The sequence below is a fragment of the Lipotes vexillifer genome, unplaced genomic scaffold (genome assembly GCF_000442215.2).
Source record: "Lipotes vexillifer unplaced genomic scaffold, Lipotes_vexillifer_v1.1 scaffold53, whole genome shotgun sequence".
NCBI classification, from domain to species: domain Eukaryota; kingdom Metazoa; phylum Chordata; class Mammalia; order Artiodactyla; family Lipotidae; genus Lipotes; species Lipotes vexillifer.
Window position 1 is genome coordinate 1,026,243 of NW_006791814.1, and position 17,397 is coordinate 1,043,639.

Here is a 17,397-nt window from a genome sequence, read left to right on the forward strand (position 1 = left end):
AGGCCCTCCTGGAGCAAAGAGCGGGGCCACCATCATGCAGGGCCTTGAATGCCAAGTTAAGAAGTCTAAACTCTCAACTCAGGGCAGGGGCAGTGCATTGGAGTCTGACCTGTCGTGCCCTCAGGACCAGCCCGGGTGAGTGGGGCTGTCACGATTCCAAAAACAATGCTGCTGCTGCTAGGTGGCATGGGTGGGCATTTACTGCATGCTACTGCTTTACACGAATTATGTCATGAATTCCTCATGCATCCCTTATGTTATCCCCATTCCAGAGGCCGAAAATGAGGCTCAGAGAGGTGAAGTGACTTGCACAGGGTCACCACTAGTAAGTGTCAGGGAGGGGATTAGAATCCAGACAGTCTCATGCCTTAACCACAGTGCCTGCTGTCACCCGGGATCTGGGCATTGGTCATAAAGCCTTGACCTAGGCACCTGGAGGAGAAAGGAGGGGCCAGATGAGCAGGAAATTGGGGAATAGGACTCAGAGGGCTTGGGAGGGAGGGGTACCCATGAGTCCTGAGAGGAATTCAGCTGACCAGGTTCCCCAGGGGAAGATGAAGTGTTTGATTTTAGACATGTTAGTTTGGGGGTGAAGGGTGGTATAAGGGAGCCAAGAGGAGCTCTCTTCCATCTGGAGCAGACCAAGGAGGCAGAGCTGGTCCTGGGGGCAGGAGATGCCTTCAGGGATGGGTGCAGGTAGCGGAGAAGAGCCTGGGGCTTGGTTCACAGGAGTTCCCCTCCCTCTCCACAATGCTAAGCAGGCAGAGATGGGGGCATCCACTCGTGGGGCGGGAGGAACAAGGAGAGGAATGACTTCTAGGCTCCCATGACATTAGAGCTGAGAAGGTCTAAGAAATCCAGGCCTCGTTTCATAGAAGGACAAACTGAGGCCAGCAAGTTACTTGCCCTAGAGTACTCCATGCGTGGATCAGAGTAGGACCCAGGTGCCCCCAGGTTCCCCCTCTGCCACTCAGCTCTTTCTGCTATTTCAGTGGCTCTCAACTGGGGGCAATTTTGTCCAGCAGGGGACATTTGACAAAGTTTAAAGACAATTTGGTTGTCACAGCTGGAGGTAGGGTGCTACCTGGCATCTAGTGGGTAGACTAGGAATGCTGCTAAACGTCTTACAACACTCCCACCAACCCTTCAACAAAGAATGACCCAGGGCTTCCCTGGTGGCACAGTGGTTGAGTCCACCTGCCGATGCAGGGGACACGGGTTCATGCCCCGGTCTGGTAGGATCCCACATGCCGCAGAGCGGCTGGGCCCGTGAGCCATGGCCGCTGAGCCTGCACGTCCGGAGCCTGTGCTCCGCAACGGGAGAGGCCACAACAGTGAGAGGCCCGTGTACCGCAAAAAAAAAAAAAAGAATGATCCAGCCCCAAGCAGCAGGGGTGGCGAAGTTGAGAAGCTCAGTAGTAGGTGGAGCCGAGCCTGTCTCCTCTGCCCCCTCCCCATCCACCCACCCACCGCCTGCTCTTTGGCTCTCCGCAGAGCAGATAGCTCAGACCTGGGCTGCCAGCTGGGCAGAACTTTGCCCCCACTCCCGGTGTGCCCCTCCCATGTGTGCTTCTTTATATTCCTGGAAGCTTCTGGAGTCTTCTCTGCTTTTCCTGGGCACAGTGGTCTAGAGCCCTGCCTACCACATGTCAGTCGGTCTGTCTCCCCAGACCCATATTCAGACTTTGGTGTTAGGGACAGAGAAACCAAAGTGGGAGTTTTCACCTATCACATAGCAGGTGCCTTGCAGATAAAAGATGTATACAATTTGAGTGACGTTTTTGGGGTCTAAAGAGTTTCATTTTTTATCCCAAATTTTCACTTTAGCAAATCTCACAGGACCTTATGTTTGTGTAGCTCTCCGTTTCTAACCAGCTCCCAGGTGATGCTGGGCCCTGGACCACATTTTGAGTGGTGAGGCATTACAGGGCTGTGCAGAAGTGAGCTGGGGGCTGGGCGGCCCTCTCTGCAGACAATGATGGTGTGGTTTGGGGACCATGGAGGGGAAGGAACCATGGTATGGAATCAGGAAACCAGGATATGAGTCATCACTCCCTCCTCCCTTCTATGGCCTATTAGCTTCATAAGGTTTGGATAAGTCACTTGACTTTCGGACACGCAGGCTCAGCGCCCATGGCTCACGGGCCCAGCCGCTCCGCGGCATGTGGGATCTTCCTGGACCAGGGCACGAACCCGTGTCCCCTGCATTGGCAGGCAGACTCTCAACCACTGCGCCACCAGGGACACCCCCACTTGACTTTTTTGAAGGGTGATCTTACATGGCAGGCGGAGCTCCAAGGGTTCTGATGCAAGGTCAGAGGGAACTGCCCTGTGGAGCTGGGATGGTTTTGGGTCCTGGCAGCCAGAAGGGCATAGGCCACTGGCGAGGCCAGCAGGGAAGGGGCAACGAGCTGAAGCTGGCGGGGCGGGCACCATGCCAGGGTAGAGGTGGCTCTCATTATGGCCCTGGCTCTTCTCCACGGCTGCTACAGCTCCTGCCTCTGGCTCACCCAGCTCTGCTTGGTGTGGGAAAGCTGGAGGGACCAGTCTGGCTGGGGGAAGAAGGAACAGCTTTGGTGGGCCAGGGGCCAGCCCAAGGCCTGAATGTGGGTCTGAGAAGTAGGGGTCGGGGGCTGAGAACTATGTCCTAGAGACACTGGGGTCAGGTTGTGGCCATGGACGGGCTTCCCACATATCCCAGGGAGACGGAAGAATTTTGGAGTTTGGACCTTAAATTTTGTAGTTTGGGCCCAGCTATAGGGGGTGCCCTACTGCAAGCATCTGAGAACTGGGCAGAGCCTTAGGTACCTGGGGTACCCCCACCCCTGGTCCCCCACAAATTAGCCACAATAGCCCAGCAAGGTCCCTTCCAACTTCTAGGACCAGGAGGCAGCAAGACAGCTGAACCCATTTCTCAGATGGAAAAACTGAGGCTCCTTCCTCCCCACTTCCTGGAAAGAGATCAGCCTTCAGGACTGTCACCTGTTACCCAGCAGGGCCCTGGGCCTGATCTATCATGAGGCTGCCCCTTGTTGCACCTCAGGGAGGGGTACCTGTCCCCACAGTTGGGCCATCCCGGTGGTTCACACCGAGGGCTCTGCAATCACACAGGCCTGTATGTGAACCCTGGCTCCTGACTAGTGGTGAGGCCGTGGGCAAGTCACTCCACCTCTCTGAGCCTGGGCTGGCTTGTCTGTAAACAGGTATAATGAAACCTGCTCGGCCAGCCTGGCAGGTTGTTGTAAACATGAAATGAGCTGCGGTCATTATCATTACTCATGGCATTTAGAGGCTCACAGCGCCCCGGATGGCCTTACCCGGTGCCCTGATTTGACAGATGTGGGCAGCAGCCCTTGGAGAAGGGAGGTGGCCGTCCAAGAGCCCCACAGCCGGTGGGGATTAGAGCCCACGTCTTCAGTCGCACCTCCCACCCCATCACTGCTGCCCATCTGCAGAGGCGCCCCGAGGGCCACACGCTGTAAGCCTGGGGTCCCAGGGGTCAGGCTGCGGAGCCCCGTACGGAGGCCGGTGGGCCAGGCCTTGGTCCCAGCACCACCTCCCTTTACCAGCACAGCCATGAACTACGTGGGGCAGCTGGCGGAGACTGTGTTTGGGACGGTGAAGGGGCTGTACAGGGGCCTGAACCCAGCCACGCTGAGTGGGGGCATCGATGTGCTGGTGGTGAGGCAGGCGGACGGCTCCTTCCGGTGCTCACCCTTCCACGTGCGCTTCGGCAAGCTGGGCGTCCTGCACTCGCGGGAGAAGGTGGTGAGTGATGGCGGTAGAGGGACCTCTGCAGGGCGCACTCAGGAAGCCAGGGTAGTCACTGCAGTCCCAGGACACGAAACAAACCTCCCCGGGGCAGGGCTGTGTCCTCTGGACAGGCTTCCCTTCTTTTGTATTTTCTTGGAAGGTTTTGGGTTGGTTTGGGGGTTTTGGTCCAGGAGGGCCCCTATTTTCCCCTGGAAGCTGCACAGTGGGGCAGCCTTCTGTACTGGGGCCATCAGACCTGGCTCCAGCTTCCTGAGACCTTACCTGTGTATTCCTGGTAAGTCACCTCACCTGAACAAACTGATACACTCTCATTACCTGGTGATTAAATAAGAGGTGTTAACACTGTCCCAGGGCGAGGCATGGGGCTGATACTCAAAAATTACCTCCTCACTCTTAGGAAACCAGCACCGTCTTCATGGGGCTCAGGTGAACGTGACAGATTTTTGTTAGCACTGAGTTCTGGTGTGTGAATAGAGGTTTGGTGGGCCCAAACCCCCTTTACACTGGAGTGACTGTGAATCTTCCAAAATCCTAATGGGAGAGTGTAACCTTGCGGGAGACAGTATAGCTAAGTGGTTAAGAGCTTGCGTTGTGGATTCAGACCTTCTGGGTCCATAGTAATTCCCAGAGAATTACTTAACCCCTCTGAGCCTCAGTTTCCTCATCTATAAAGTGGAGCTAATGATGGGAGGTACTGCCAGGGGTTGCTGTGAAGATTAAATAAGATGGTCTATGTAACACACTGGACGAAGTGCCCAGGAAAGGGTCATTCTTACTGTTCATGTTACCCACAAATGTTCGGGGACTCTTCTGTGGCTTGGAGACACACAGTGACAAGATTGGATCGTGTTCTTGTTCTTATGGGCTGTGGGAGAGAGAGGAACACAGAAACCAAGGCATAAACAAGAATACTGAGATGGTGAGCAGAGACCCTCAGAGTGGGGAGCAGGGGGCTCCCCGAGATCTGGGGGGAGAGAGTTCCAGAAAGTGCAGTGCTCTGGGGAAGCAGGGAGCCTGTGTCTCCAGGACCAGCTGGGAGTCCAGAGGACTGAAGCATGGGAGTAAGATCCGACGGTGGGGACCCCCATCCCACCACACCCCATTACAGGTAGACATCGAGATCAATGGGGAGCCAGTGGACTTGCACATGAAGCTGGGGGACAGCGGGGAGGCCTTCTTCATCCAGGAGCTGGAGAGCGATGTGGTAAGTGCCTCTGGGCCTGCCTGGCCCTGTCTCTTCACTAGTGTTCCCTGCAGGCGGGGAGGACCCCATCGGCGAGGGTCTGAGGCAGGGGCATCAGGACGTGCTGGTGGACCCTGGGGAGGGATGGGGGCAGGAAGGGCTGGCGCTTCTTTGGGGGAAGTTTTCTCAGAAGAGGACACTTGAGCTGGGCCCCTGAAGGGGGAAAAGGAGGCCCTCCCTGGGCAGCTTGGAGAGGAGGAGGGTGCCGAGCAATGGCCGGGACTGGAAAGCATAAGATGGTTTGTTGTGGATCTGGTGCCGGCTCGGGGCAGCTGGAACATGGAAGTGTGGGAGCCGGGGAGGACCAGAGAGGTGTTTGCAGAAGGGAGGCAGGGCCCAGCAGAAGCCAGTAGAGGTGTTTAAAGTTTTGACAAACTTTAATTGAGCTCCTACTGTACTGTAGGCCAGAAACCGCAGTAGACCTGGATGAGGGGTGACCCCTGCCAAAAAAGAAGGTTCCCAGACTAGCCTGGGAGACAGACATGTAAACAACAGATGAAAGAACTATTTGGTTATTGCAGCGAAGGGGGTTGGAACTGAGGCTGAAAAAAGTCAGGGCAAGCTTCCTGGAGGAGGTGACACCTGGCTGAGTCTTAAAAGGGGAAGTAGATGTCTGCTGTGGTAGATGTGGGCAGGGGAGATGAGAGGCTGATGCCCAGGTTTCTGTCTGGACTGTGTGGTTGCCATGGGCTGCCAGAGGTGTAGGCACCCCTGGGATTGGGGCCGCTTTATCTCTGTTAGGGAACTTTGAGGCCAGCAACAGTTACAAGGCCATGCTACCACTGGCTCTGTCCAGCCTCCAGGCCTGTTTTCCTGTCCCCTGCCCCCAAGCTGCAGACCCCTCAGCCCTGCCCCTGATCTGCTCCACAGGAAGACATGCCTCCCCACCTGTGCACATTACCCATCCCTTGGGGGGGCCTGTCTGGGTTCCCTTCGGACTCCCAGCTGGGCACAGCCAGCAAGCCTGAGGCCAGCATCGCGGGCACAGCCTCCATGGGGTGGAAGAAGAAGCGTCGCAGGAGGAAACCCAGGCGGAAGGAGGACACGGTGGCAGCCGATTCTAGTTCGGAGGAGCTGGAGGCAGGCGCTGGGAGTGAGCTATCCCTGCTGGAAAAGCCGAGGCTGGAGCCCCCGGGGTATGTAGGGGGTTGAGGGTGTAGGAATGCCACTTGGGGTTCAAGCACAGTGTCCTTTGCTGATGCTGTGTGACCCTGGGCAAGGTCCTTGACCTCTCTGGCCTTTAGTTGCTTTGCTTCATCAAGCCCGTGATGTCCAGGCTTCCATGCCCTGCCCAGGTTGCCTGTCCTATCAGTGACCATTTATTTCCCTGTGGTCCTGCAGCAGTGTCCAGCCAGAAGGAGAGGCCTCACTGCAGCCGAAAGACATCTACCCCTACTCCGATGGGGAGTGGCCCCCCCAGGCCAGGTGAGAGTCCAGGTGGGCTACAGGCAGAGACTCAAAGCCAAGGTCTCAGAGGGCTCTCCATTTACATTTTTCTGATGAGTAATGACATAGAGCATATTTATTGTGTTTACCAGCCATTTGTATGTCTTTTCAGTAAAGTGTTGACATTCAAGTCTTTTGCCCATTTTTTTTTATTGTGGTAGAATACACATAACATAAAATTTACCATTTGAAAGGGCATAATTCAGTGGCATTTAGTATATTCACAGTGTTGTACAACCATCACCCCTTATCCGATTCCACAACTTTTTCATCACCCTTAGTGGAAACTCTACACCCGTAAAGAATTCACAACCTTGCCCACTGTTTCGTTTTGTTTTGTTTTTTCTACTGGATTACCTTCTTATTGTTGATTTATAGGAGTTCCTTATACATTCTGGATCCAACACAGGCATAAATACGTGTTGCAGAAAAAATTTTCCCAGGCCCAGGAGGGCAGCAGGGGGTGGCAGGCTGGCTTGGGGGCCTCTGAGTTCTTGCTTCCTGCAGCCTCTCAACGGGTGGGCTAACATCCCCCAAGAGTGACTCGGAGCTGGAGCTGCGGACCCCCGAACCCATCCCCCTGAGAGCTGAGTCCCACATGCAGTGGGCCTGGGGGAGGCTGCCTAAGGTGAGTTCCCCTGTGTCAACCCTCCATCCTTACCTTTCAGCGGCTCCGTGGCCCCTGCGGGTCAGGACTGGAGTGACTTGAGACTTGGGCCACCTCCCTGAAGCCTTGTGGGGTGTGGGGGGCAGGCCCTGCACCGCCCCTGTCTTCCCCCATTTGTTTGATTGAAGGTGGGCAAAGCTGAGTGGCCCGCATCCTCAGTGGTCCCTGATGGCAGCTCCAAGACAGCCTCTCCACCTCAGGGGGCGCCCAGCACCCCCTCTGCCTCTGTGGTTGGCGTGGACCCCTCGGGAATTCCAATCCTGCAAACAGGGCCTGGCACCCACTTTCTTCACCCTGACACGGAGGTGCCTGCTCTGGTGGGTCCCCCTCTCCAACCCCCTGAGAGAGAGGAAACCAAGACTGAGAGTTCCGGGGATGTGGGCCTCCCTCCTCCCTCTAAGTCGTGGAGCTGGGCTGCTTTGGAGGCCCCCGCCTGCACAGGGCAGCCGGAGGGGATCTCCAGGAGGAAAGGTGAGTGATAGCTGGACCCCTTCCACTGCTTCCCTGGCCTCACATTATCCCCTGGGTGGACTCTGGAATTTCGAGCATGTTTGAGCGCCTACTGTGTTCCGAGCACTGTTTCTGGCCCCGGCCCTCATGGGACTCACAGTCCAGAGAGGCAGACAGATGACAGATGCATAACAGGAAGAGCATGATGTTGTGGGGGCAGGACGCAGGACAGAATCATTGGTTGGGACGGGGGCTATTTAAATCATGTGGCCAGGGATGGCCTCTCTGTGCGGGTGATGCCTGAGCTGAGACATGGGCCATAAAGATCCAGCCAAGTGAGGACCAGGGGAAGAGAATTCTAGGCAGAGAGAACATCAAGGCCATGAGGAGGGAGAGAGGTTTCATGTCTAGGAACTGAGGCAGCTGGTGTGTCTTGAGCGAGGCCAGGGAGAGGGTTGGGAGGGGAAGCTGGCACCTGTGCTATCCAGATGGGTAGTTACTGGCTATATGTGGCTATTTAAAATTAAATTTAAGGTAATTAAAATTAAATAACACTTGCAGGACTTCCCTGGCGGCCCAGTGGTTAAGACTCCGTACCTCCACTGCAACGGGTGCGGTGCGATCCCTTGCTGGGGAACTAAGATCCCATATGCCACACGGCATGGCGAAAAGAAAAAAAAGAATTAAATAACACTTAAAATTCTATTTTTCCATCACACCACATTTTAAGTATGCCCAGTAGCCTTCTGTGGCCAGCAGCTACCCTACTGGACAGTGCATAGAGCTTTTCTAGCGTTGCAGAAAGTTCTACTGGACAGTGCCACCTTAAGGCGTTCAAAGGCAGGGGGACGCACACTGATCACAATAGTAGTCCTCACGGGTTAGGTCTACAGATGTCCCCTCCTCTGCTCTCAGGCTCCCTGAAGAGAAGCCAGCACCTGGGCCCCAGTGAAATCTACCTGGATGACTTGCCCTCTCTGGATTCTGAGAATGCAGCCCTTTACTTCCCCCAGAGGTGCCTGGGTTCTGGACGCCAGGGTGTCCTGGGATTGGGGCCTGTGGGGCTAGGAGTCAGCTATCAGGGGCCTGGGAGGGCTCCAGCCCCTCCTCCCAGCCTCCTTGTATTCATGTCACTATTGGCCCCCTTGTCCCCAGCGACTGTGGGCTGGGGGCCAGGAAGTGGAGTGAAGCCGGAAGCCAAAAGTCTCTGGGGGACTGCAACCCTGAGCGGGAGCCAGAGCCCACTCCGGACACAGCGGACACAGTCGTGCTGTCCCTCTCGGGGGGGCTGGCTGACAGCGGAGACATCTCTGTGGGTATGCTCAACTGTGGCCCCCCACCCCTCCAAGGACTGTCACTGAGCCCAGGGGACGGGAGAAGAGAGGGAAGACCCCGGGGTGTGGGGGTAGCAGAGGTGTGCATGACTCTGGGGTTTGTGGAGCCCACCCTTGGCCAGCAAGCGTTGGGCATCTCCAAGACCCCGTGAAGCAAATGCTAAGTCATGCTAAGCTGTGACTTATCCTGTGAATCCAGGATGGCAAGTGCCTGGGGTGGGACCATCAGGTGCCAAAACCCCAGGTAGCAAGGAGCCCTGCTAGGTCAAAGACCCAAGTTGCAGGAGGCCTGAGCAGCAGAGGTGGGGCAGCCAGGAGGGGCGGGGGCAACGGGTCGCGTGGGATGTGTTGGCCTCACCCCTCGCTCTCTGCCTCTGTGCCCAGAGAAGTTCAACCAGCACATCGTCTCCTACCAGGACCTCGCCCAAAACCCCGGCCTCCTGAACGACCCAAACCTGGTGGTGAAGATCAACGAGAAGTGGGTACCGGGACTGGGCCGCTGGATCGCCCTGCCGTCCACGGCCCTAACACCCTATCTGTCTCTCCAGGCATTATAACTGGGCTGTAGCTGCCTCCATGATCCTCTCCCTGCAAGCTTTCCAGAAAAACTTGCCCAAGGTAATGGTTATAGCACCCCTGGGCCTCCTGGGGGACGTGGCCCTAGCCTTGGGGTCGGGGGCCCTTGGCAAGGAAGTGGAGGGTGGGCAGAGATGGGCCTGGGGCTGCAGGACCCACTCTGAGAGAAGAGACCCAGGTCCTCTGAAGCCTTGCCCCAGGCTGTGTGGACAAAGCACCCCCCGCTTCCCTGGTTTCCTGGCATGGCTGAATCCATTTGGATTGGATTTAGACTTTACTTCAAAGGAATTCAGGACAAACCAGAGGCGACAGGGACATGCCTTCAACATGCCAAAAGCCTTCAAGGAGGTTTTTGGATCTGCGAGACAGTCTTGGGAGATGGAGGTCCTACCCCTCACTTTCCTCTGAGACCCTCTCCAGGCTGGGCTGCAGGCGCTTGCTTTATCAGCACACAGTTGTTGAGTACCTACTGTGTGCCAGGGCCAGACTGGGGACAGTCATGCCCTCATAGGAAGACAGTTAATCAAAGACTCATACAAATGAATATAAAATTCAACTGTGAGTACTGGGAAGGAGAGGTCTGGGGTGCTTTGAGAGCCTCCAACAGGGGGTTTGCTGAGCAAGTGCCCACTGGGTAGAGGTCTGAAGGATGAGTAGGCAAGGGGTGGGGAACAGCATGTGCAGATGCTCAGAGGTGGGAAGGACCAGCCGCTATAGTCACTCCCAGAACCTCTATCCTGTTCAGGGCTGGCCTGCACCTGCCCCTTCTGCCCCTCTGGGAGCCATCCAGTGCCCCACCCTGGTCTGGCCCATCATTACTGGCTTGGCTTGCCCAAAGAACCTCACTCACCTGATGTTGACAGCTGGTGCCTCCCTTCGGTGAAGCTCAGCTCTGTCCTCTGGCTGGCTCTGGGTTTGGGCAAGGACCCAGAGCTTGTGGGAAGAGAGAGGGTCCCCCCATGCTTGGCTTTCCTGACCTTACCCAGAGAGACCCGCCACCTAGGGGAAAACTCTCCCAGCCTGTTCCCAGCCCCAGTGGACACCCTGGCTGTTTTCCTCGACTTGGGTTCTCCATTCTGTGTTTGCAGGAAGCTGATATGTCTCCTAGGTGGGCCCGGGCCCTCCCTGGATTTATCTAGCACAAATCTAATCAGAATTTTTCACAGGGTCATATTGTCCCCACCAGACAATGACAGTAACAAGCAGAGAGGGAGGCTGTTCACGGGATAGATCACTGACCTTAGGAATTGCCCATGTTGGTCCTGGAGGTTGAGGGTGCTACTGACTAGAGACTGTCCCCTGCCACCAGTTGGTGGCATCATGCAGGAAGACCCAGATCTTGAGAACCTCCCAAAGCGCTGACTTTAGTTACTGGAATAGGGAGACTGATCCACAAGATCTGGAGGCCAGGCCAAGGCTGGGCTAGAGCTGGAGGCGGGCGGGGTCAGGGCTGGGGTGGAGTGGAGGCGGGCAGAAGTGGCCCTTGTTCTCCCATGCTTATCTCCTTGAATCAGTGCCCAGAATCCCAAGATGGGGGTGAGTATGCTTCGTTAGCCTCCAGATGTTGGTAGCACCTTGCTGCAGGGTCAGCCCCAGACTCTGGGCCCATGGGGGCCCCAATGGCAACGTAAGGTGGGTTTGTGTGGTACAGGAAAAAATGCCATGGCCTTCATCTGCCCGCAGAGCACCGTGGACAAGCTGGAGAAGGAAAAGATGCCCCGGAAGGGAGGGCCGTGGTGGTTTTCCTGGCGATGCAGGGACTTTCCGGCCAAGGAGGTGGGTGGTCATGTCCACAGGGCGGGGCCGGCACAGGCAGGAGGCGGAGTTCACTAGATGGATATTCTCTCCACAGTGCAGTGCCCGGAGGGAGAAAACCACAGCGCGGCAGCAGCAGCTGGGGTGAGCTGGATCTCCTGCCTGGGGCTCTATGGCTGGAGCTCAGCCTGGGAAAGATCACTGTGGGAGCGGGGGTGCAGCCAGAACCCCTCCCCTGCCGTGGCACGTCTTTGTCACTCTGCAATCACTTCTACACCTCTTCTTTCTCCTGGGACATGTCCCCATGTCACAGATGGGAAAGCCTAGATACACCACAGTTCTCACAGCCGGGAAGTGACAGGGCTGGAATGGGTACCCAGACTCCCGGCCCAGACAAAGGGCTACCATACGAAGGCGGAGAAGGGCTTCCTTTCTCCACCAGGGGCCAGCTGACCTTGCTTCCTTTTTTCATGTCTGAAGTGACCCAGAATGTCCAAGGCTGGGTGGGGGGTGATCAAGGACGGGCTGACTGCCTCCCACAGCAGGTGGGATTGGCCACGATGCAATTCTAGGTTTTTCTGGTACACATCCCCAAAGCAGGTACCAGCATCCTGGCTATGGAGAGCGGCCTGGGGCCTGGGCGCCCCGGGTCTCTGCTCCAGCTCTGCAGTCACCGTTCTGGGTGTAGACTACTGGCCTGTATCCTGATGTCTGCTGCCACCCCCAAAATGGGTGGCACCTAGAGGGAGGGGTCCTTAGAGGGGCAGGGACCAGCAGCAGGCTCCTTGCGGCCTGGGTGAGGGGTGGGCATCTACAGGAGTGAAGGCCTTGGCTGGGGGAACTGGCTCAAGCGCCGGGCGGCCCGCAGGGAGAAGACCGAAGCCCCGAGCAGTGAGGACGATGCCCCCAACAGCCCCGTCATTCTGGAGGCCCCGTCCCCGCCCCTCTCGCCTCCAGCGCACACTCCTACCTACAAGAAGTCCCTCCGCCTCTCCTCCAATCAGATTGTAAGTGTGTGCAGGTGTGGGAGTGGCGGGCCTGAGATGACGGTGTTCCCGAGGCCCTCAGGGCCCGGCTGAGGAACGGCTTGTGTTCAGCAAAGCCCAGAATCCATCCCTGTGGCAGCCGCCTGCCGGCCTCTGCTTGCGTCATCCGGGGACAGCTTTCCGTGCCGCTTCACGTGCCAGCCCATTCTCTGTTGGATGTTCTCGCTAGAAGAGCCCCCTCTTATGTCATCTTAAAATACCTACCTGTGGTGGGTTGGCTGGCTCTGGGCCTGCCTTTGGGAGCTACAGGAACCAAAGGGCCGATGACAGCCTCTCAGATTCTGGCAACCCCAGGTCCCCAACTCACACCTTGGAGTCACTGTGGCTCCTGTCATGCCTTCTTCCTGAGTGGAACTCTGTGGTCAGAGAGGTGCCCAGGAGAGTCTGGCACGCCTGGTACACAGTGGCTGCCCTCTGTGTGGTTCCCTGGGGCTCACACCCAACTCGGGGTCAGCCAGGTCACAGGCTGTGGCTAAGAGCTGCCCTGATCCTTATCTTTGGACCAAGGACAGGGCTAGGTCTCTCTTTGGGTGGGTGGGGGGGGGGGGGGCGCTCAGGGAGCTTCCCTCCACCTCTCCCTGCACCCCCAGACATGCTGCTGCTCAAGAAACAGACGGAGGACATCAGCAGCGTCTATGAGATCCGGGAGAAGCTCGGCTCGTGAGTGTGTGTGTGTGTGTGCGCGCGCGCGGGTGTGAGTGAGAGTGAATATGTGTATCTGTGTGGCGGGGGGGGGGGGGGGGGGGGGGGGGGGGGTGTCCCAGGTACCCTAGCCCCAGGCAGGAGGCTGCCTGTGAAGATCCCCACAGGGGCCCCTCTGTGGAGTGGGGTGTCCCTCTGCCCAGAGCAGTGCTGGCCCCAAGGCTGACCTGAGAAACCTGGATGGGGTCATGGGCCAGGCTTGGTCCGTGAGCCTCATCTCAAAGCTCCTGTGCCTGGAGCTTTGCAGGCCCCATCAGCACCCCTCACTTCCTCCTTGCAGTCACCTTCTGCCTACATGGCTGTCTCTGATGAACTCAGGAAGGTTCTTGAGTTGGGAGGAACAGGAGATAGAGAGGCCCGTGGAGATGGAAGGCCACAGTTCTGGGGCGGGGGGTGGCGGTGGGCAGACAGTGTCCAGCTGCGGCAGCTCACAGTTCCCCCCTTGCCTGGCCTCAGCGGCGCCTGAACCTGCAAGAAGGTGCCAACAAGGTGGTCTTCAGCGTGACCACCCAGTACCAGGGCACCTGCCGCTGTAGGGCCACCATCTACCTGTGGAAATGGGACGACAGGGTGATCATCTCAGACATTGATGGCACCATCACCAAGTGAGACCCGGTCGGCTGTGGAGGGGGAGAGGGAGGGCCTGGGGACTCGCCTCCCTCTGTGCTGTGGGAGGGGGGACAGGGAGAGAGGCCCTCCCCTCCTGATGGGCCATCCTGGGACGGGGCGCGGCCACACCCACAGAGCAGGAGGGCCACGTGGGGCTGCCTTGGCGTGACCATCACTCTGGGTCTAGGTCAGATGCCCTGGGCCACATTCTGCCCCAGCTGGGGAAAGACTGGACACATCAGGGCATCACTAGTCTCTACCACAAAATCCACCTGTGAGTGCCTGGACTGGGCTGGGGTGGGACCCGAGGGAGGGAGGAATGGCCTGGCCTCAGCCCCGGGAAGCCAGGCTTGGGGACCCACAGGGAAGGAGACCAGGGCAGGTCCCTGGCGTGCTAAGACCTACTGGTCCTCAGTTCTCCTGTGAGAGACTTGTCTCTTGGGGCTGTGGTCGGGCTCTGAGTCTAGCTGCTGGCCTTCCTGCCGTAGGCAAAGCCTACAGACTTGCCCAAGTCCTCACCTATCCTGGTCCACCTGGGCCTCAGGACTCTATGCACGCTCCTTCTACCTGTCAGCCCTGGCTCAGCTCAGCTCTTAAGTCCCCTCCCTGCAGGGGCTCCAGGGTTGGGCTGAGCTGGCCAAAGCCCAGAAGGCGAGATGGGGATGGCTGGTCTCTCGACGGCTCTGTGCTACCCCTTTGTCCCGCCCCCAGAAATGGGTACAAGTTCCTGTACTGCTCGGCACGGGCCATCGGCATGGCTGACCTCACCAAGGGGTACCTGCAGTGGGTGAGCGAGCGGGGCTGTGGCCTCCCTGAGGGCCCCATCCTGCTGTCTCCCAGCAGCCTCTTCTCTGCCTTGCACAGGTAACCGCCCTGCACAGGTAACCTCCCCGTGGGATGTGAGCCCACAGCCCAGCAGGGGGTTGCACAGGCCCACTGCCAGCCCCACACAGCCCAGGCTGGGCCATCATCAGACCTCGCTCAGGTGTCCACTGGGTCAGACCCTTGTCACCAGCACTGTCACCTCACCCTGCCATCCTCTGGTCGCTAACCCCTCCCCTGCCCATGGCCCCGACTGCCGCAGGGAGGTGATTGAGAAGAAGCCGGAGGTGTTCAAGATCGCCTGCCTGAGTGACATCCAGCAGCTCTTTCTGCCCCAGAAACAGCCCTTCTATGCCGCCTTCGGGAACAGGCCCAATGTGAGTGTCCCCTCCACGGCGGGGGCGAGGGGCCTGAGCCACCTTCTCCACACCTCCCAGCCCACCGACCCCTCCTTGTCTCCTGTAGGATGTCACTGCCTACCGGCAGGTCGGCCTGCCTACATCCCGCATCTTCACAGTCAACCCCCGGGGAGAGCTCACCCAGGAGCTCATGAAGAATCACAAGTCCACGTGAGGCCAAACCCTACCACGTGCCTCCGCAGCCCAGCCTCTCCCTGGGACCCAGTGCCACGCCACCCCGCCCCCGCCAGGGACCCCCTCCCCGGTCCAGGGCTCCCGGGCAGGACCCCCTCCACCTGCTGTGATGGGGCCGAAGCCCAGCAGCAGCTGAGGCTCACTCCAGCACCTCCTGCCCGTAGGTACGAACAGCTCGGCGAGGTGGCTGAACTCCTCTTCCCACCTGTGGCCCGTGGCCCCAGCACAGACTTGGCTAGCCCTGAATACAGCAACTTCTGCTACTGGCGGGAGCCACTGGCCCCTGTGGACCTCGACACCTTGGCCTAAATGAGCCCTGGCTGCTCCCCAGAACTGTATGTCCCAGGGCATGGGGGTTAGAAGTTGGATGCTGCAGGGCCAACCCACTGAAGGGGAGGAGGGGACTGCAGGCTAGTTGTGGCCTCTCCTGTCCCCTGCCTTTGCCAGCTGAGCCGTGCTACAGGCCTCAGCATGACCCTGCCCTGTAGCCATTAAGTGACTGGGTCCTTGCAGCGTTCTCCATACCCTTGATATCTATCCCTGTCACCCTGCCTCAACTCCTGATAGGACAGAGACAAGAGGGAAGCCCCTATGAGGCTTGAGACCTGTAAGCCCAGGAAAGGGTTGGTGGCAGCCAACAATCAGGGAAGAAATTTTCCCCCGACCCACTTCGGGGAGTCTGGACCATACCCTCTGAAGCTAGACCCTACATAGCCCTGGCCCCTTCCCATAGCTCTGGAGCCAGACATCACTGCTCTCCCACACTGGTGCCCTGATTATCTCAGCACATCCCAACCCCAGATACTCTAGGGCCCCTCCAACATCTGGGAAGGGGGGAATCCCAGGGCAGTGCCAGGGCTGAGGGGGGTGGCTCCCACTTGGCTTAGTACATACCCAGCTGCCATCCCTGCCCCTCCCCACAACTCTGCTGAGGACACAGCCCCAAACCCTGCCAGGGCAGGTGCCTGGCCTCACCCAGGCTTTGCCAGTCATTTCACTGCCCGCACACCTGCTGAGTGAGCTCCTGCCCAAGGAGCAGGGCTGACACCCCACTGCAGCCTTCCCGCCTACTGCCTTTGGGGAAGAAAGTTCCTTTAGACAGGCTAAAAGCTTTAATCCAGGCCTGCCCTCCCCCAACGGCACCAAAGTGGGGGGCAGAACACCAAATGTCAGGAACCCAGAAGGTGGGGCTGCAGGGACCTGCAAAACAGCACGGAAGGGCCCGAGCTGCTGTGAGGAAACTGAGGCTGGGAGCCTCAGCAGGGATGGGCCTCTGGGGCGTACGCAGGCCAGACGAACGCTTGTGTCCTCATGTTTTCATACCTGAATTTCTCACCACCTTGTGAACATCCGGGCAGGGCTGGGGTTTTCCAAGGATGTTGGAAACTAGGCCTGGAGCCCTTTTCCTCCAGCTGTGGCCTCCTGCCCAGGGTCTGGCCTCATTCAGGCCATGATGTACATGAGGGCCGCCCTTTGGAGAGAGGCCCTAACCTGGGGTGGAGGGAGATTCTCCTCCAAGTGGGAAGAGGAGGATCACGTGGGGACCAGAGTACCCCAAAAACATCTTTGGGGAGGGGAAGGAAAAGGATAAATTACAGTTGGGAGGCGTCTCCAAACAGATCACTTGGACCCCATCCTTTCCTCTGGGAATCCACGGCTGCCTAAGCCCTCACTTTGGGAGAATCAAAGGGAATAAAGAGAACTCTCCACTGAGTCCTTGTGTTTCCGTTCTGTCCTGAAGGACCTGTAGGGTGGTGGAAACCTCTGGTCCTTAGTTCAGAAACAGCATCCTTGAAGCTGCCAGGTGGGAGGACAGTGCCAGTGGGCACCACCTTCCTGAAGAAACCAAGCCCAGGTGGCTGAGAAGCCAAGGGGACAGGGGGACCAGAAGCCTCTAAGGGCTTGGAGCTGCTGTCCATGGGCAAAGGGAGATGCGGAGAGACTGCTGTCTGAGAAGGGACCTCAAGGTCTGCGCAGATGCTAACTGGTGTGTCTGCAGGAGAGCAATTTGCAACCGTGGATGGTGCAGCCTTCAGGCATGACGTACTGGCCTTGACCGCAGTCCCGAATTGCCCAGTTGGTGCAGCACCAAGCGTGGATATTGGTGCCTGGGCAGTCAGGTGGAGCCGGACCAACACTGTTCCATCAGGGCCCTCTGAAATGGCATCTGCGCTGGCCAGGGGAGGCTGGGAGGCACTGCTAGGCAAGGCTGGGCTCTGGGGGAGGGTCCCCAGGGTTGGCGGGATCTGGGGGTTGGCCTGTCCAGCCCACCTAGTCGGCCTGCCCTGCCCGGACCTGCTCGGCCAGCTGGGCCCGGCAGTCCAGCAAGTCATCCCGGAGTCGGGCAATGTCCTTTGCGTGCTGGGCCAGCGTGCGGTTC

At 58.1% G+C, this 17,397-nt stretch overlaps 2 protein-coding genes across 2 annotated transcripts in view; one reads left to right on the forward strand and one right to left on the reverse strand.

The window, feature by feature from the left end:
• Positions 1 to 3,576: 3,576 nt before the first annotated feature.
• Positions 3,577 to 15,326, forward strand: LPIN3 (lipin 3). The gene is made up of 19 exons (XM_007464744.1): positions 3,577 to 3,768; positions 4,883 to 4,978; positions 5,888 to 6,153; positions 6,362 to 6,442; positions 6,971 to 7,091; positions 7,259 to 7,601; positions 8,496 to 8,595; positions 8,736 to 8,896; positions 9,299 to 9,392; positions 9,463 to 9,532; positions 11,174 to 11,266; positions 11,343 to 11,389; positions 12,114 to 12,252; positions 13,450 to 13,598; positions 13,790 to 13,876; positions 14,314 to 14,466; positions 14,687 to 14,801; positions 14,890 to 14,993; positions 15,182 to 15,326. The coding sequence occupies exons 1-19, from the start codon at positions 3,577 to 3,579 to the stop codon at positions 15,324 to 15,326; spliced, it is 2,556 nt and encodes an 851-aa protein (XP_007464806.1).
• Positions 15,327 to 17,288: 1,962 nt separating this feature from the next.
• The window catches only part of EMILIN3 (elastin microfibril interfacer 3), a 6,309-nt gene continuing 6,200 nt past the window's right edge, over positions 17,289 to 17,397 (reverse strand). The window contains exon 7 of the mRNA XM_007464798.1: positions 17,289 to 17,397. Within this exon, the coding sequence (XP_007464860.1) occupies positions 17,289 to 17,397 (109 nt within the window).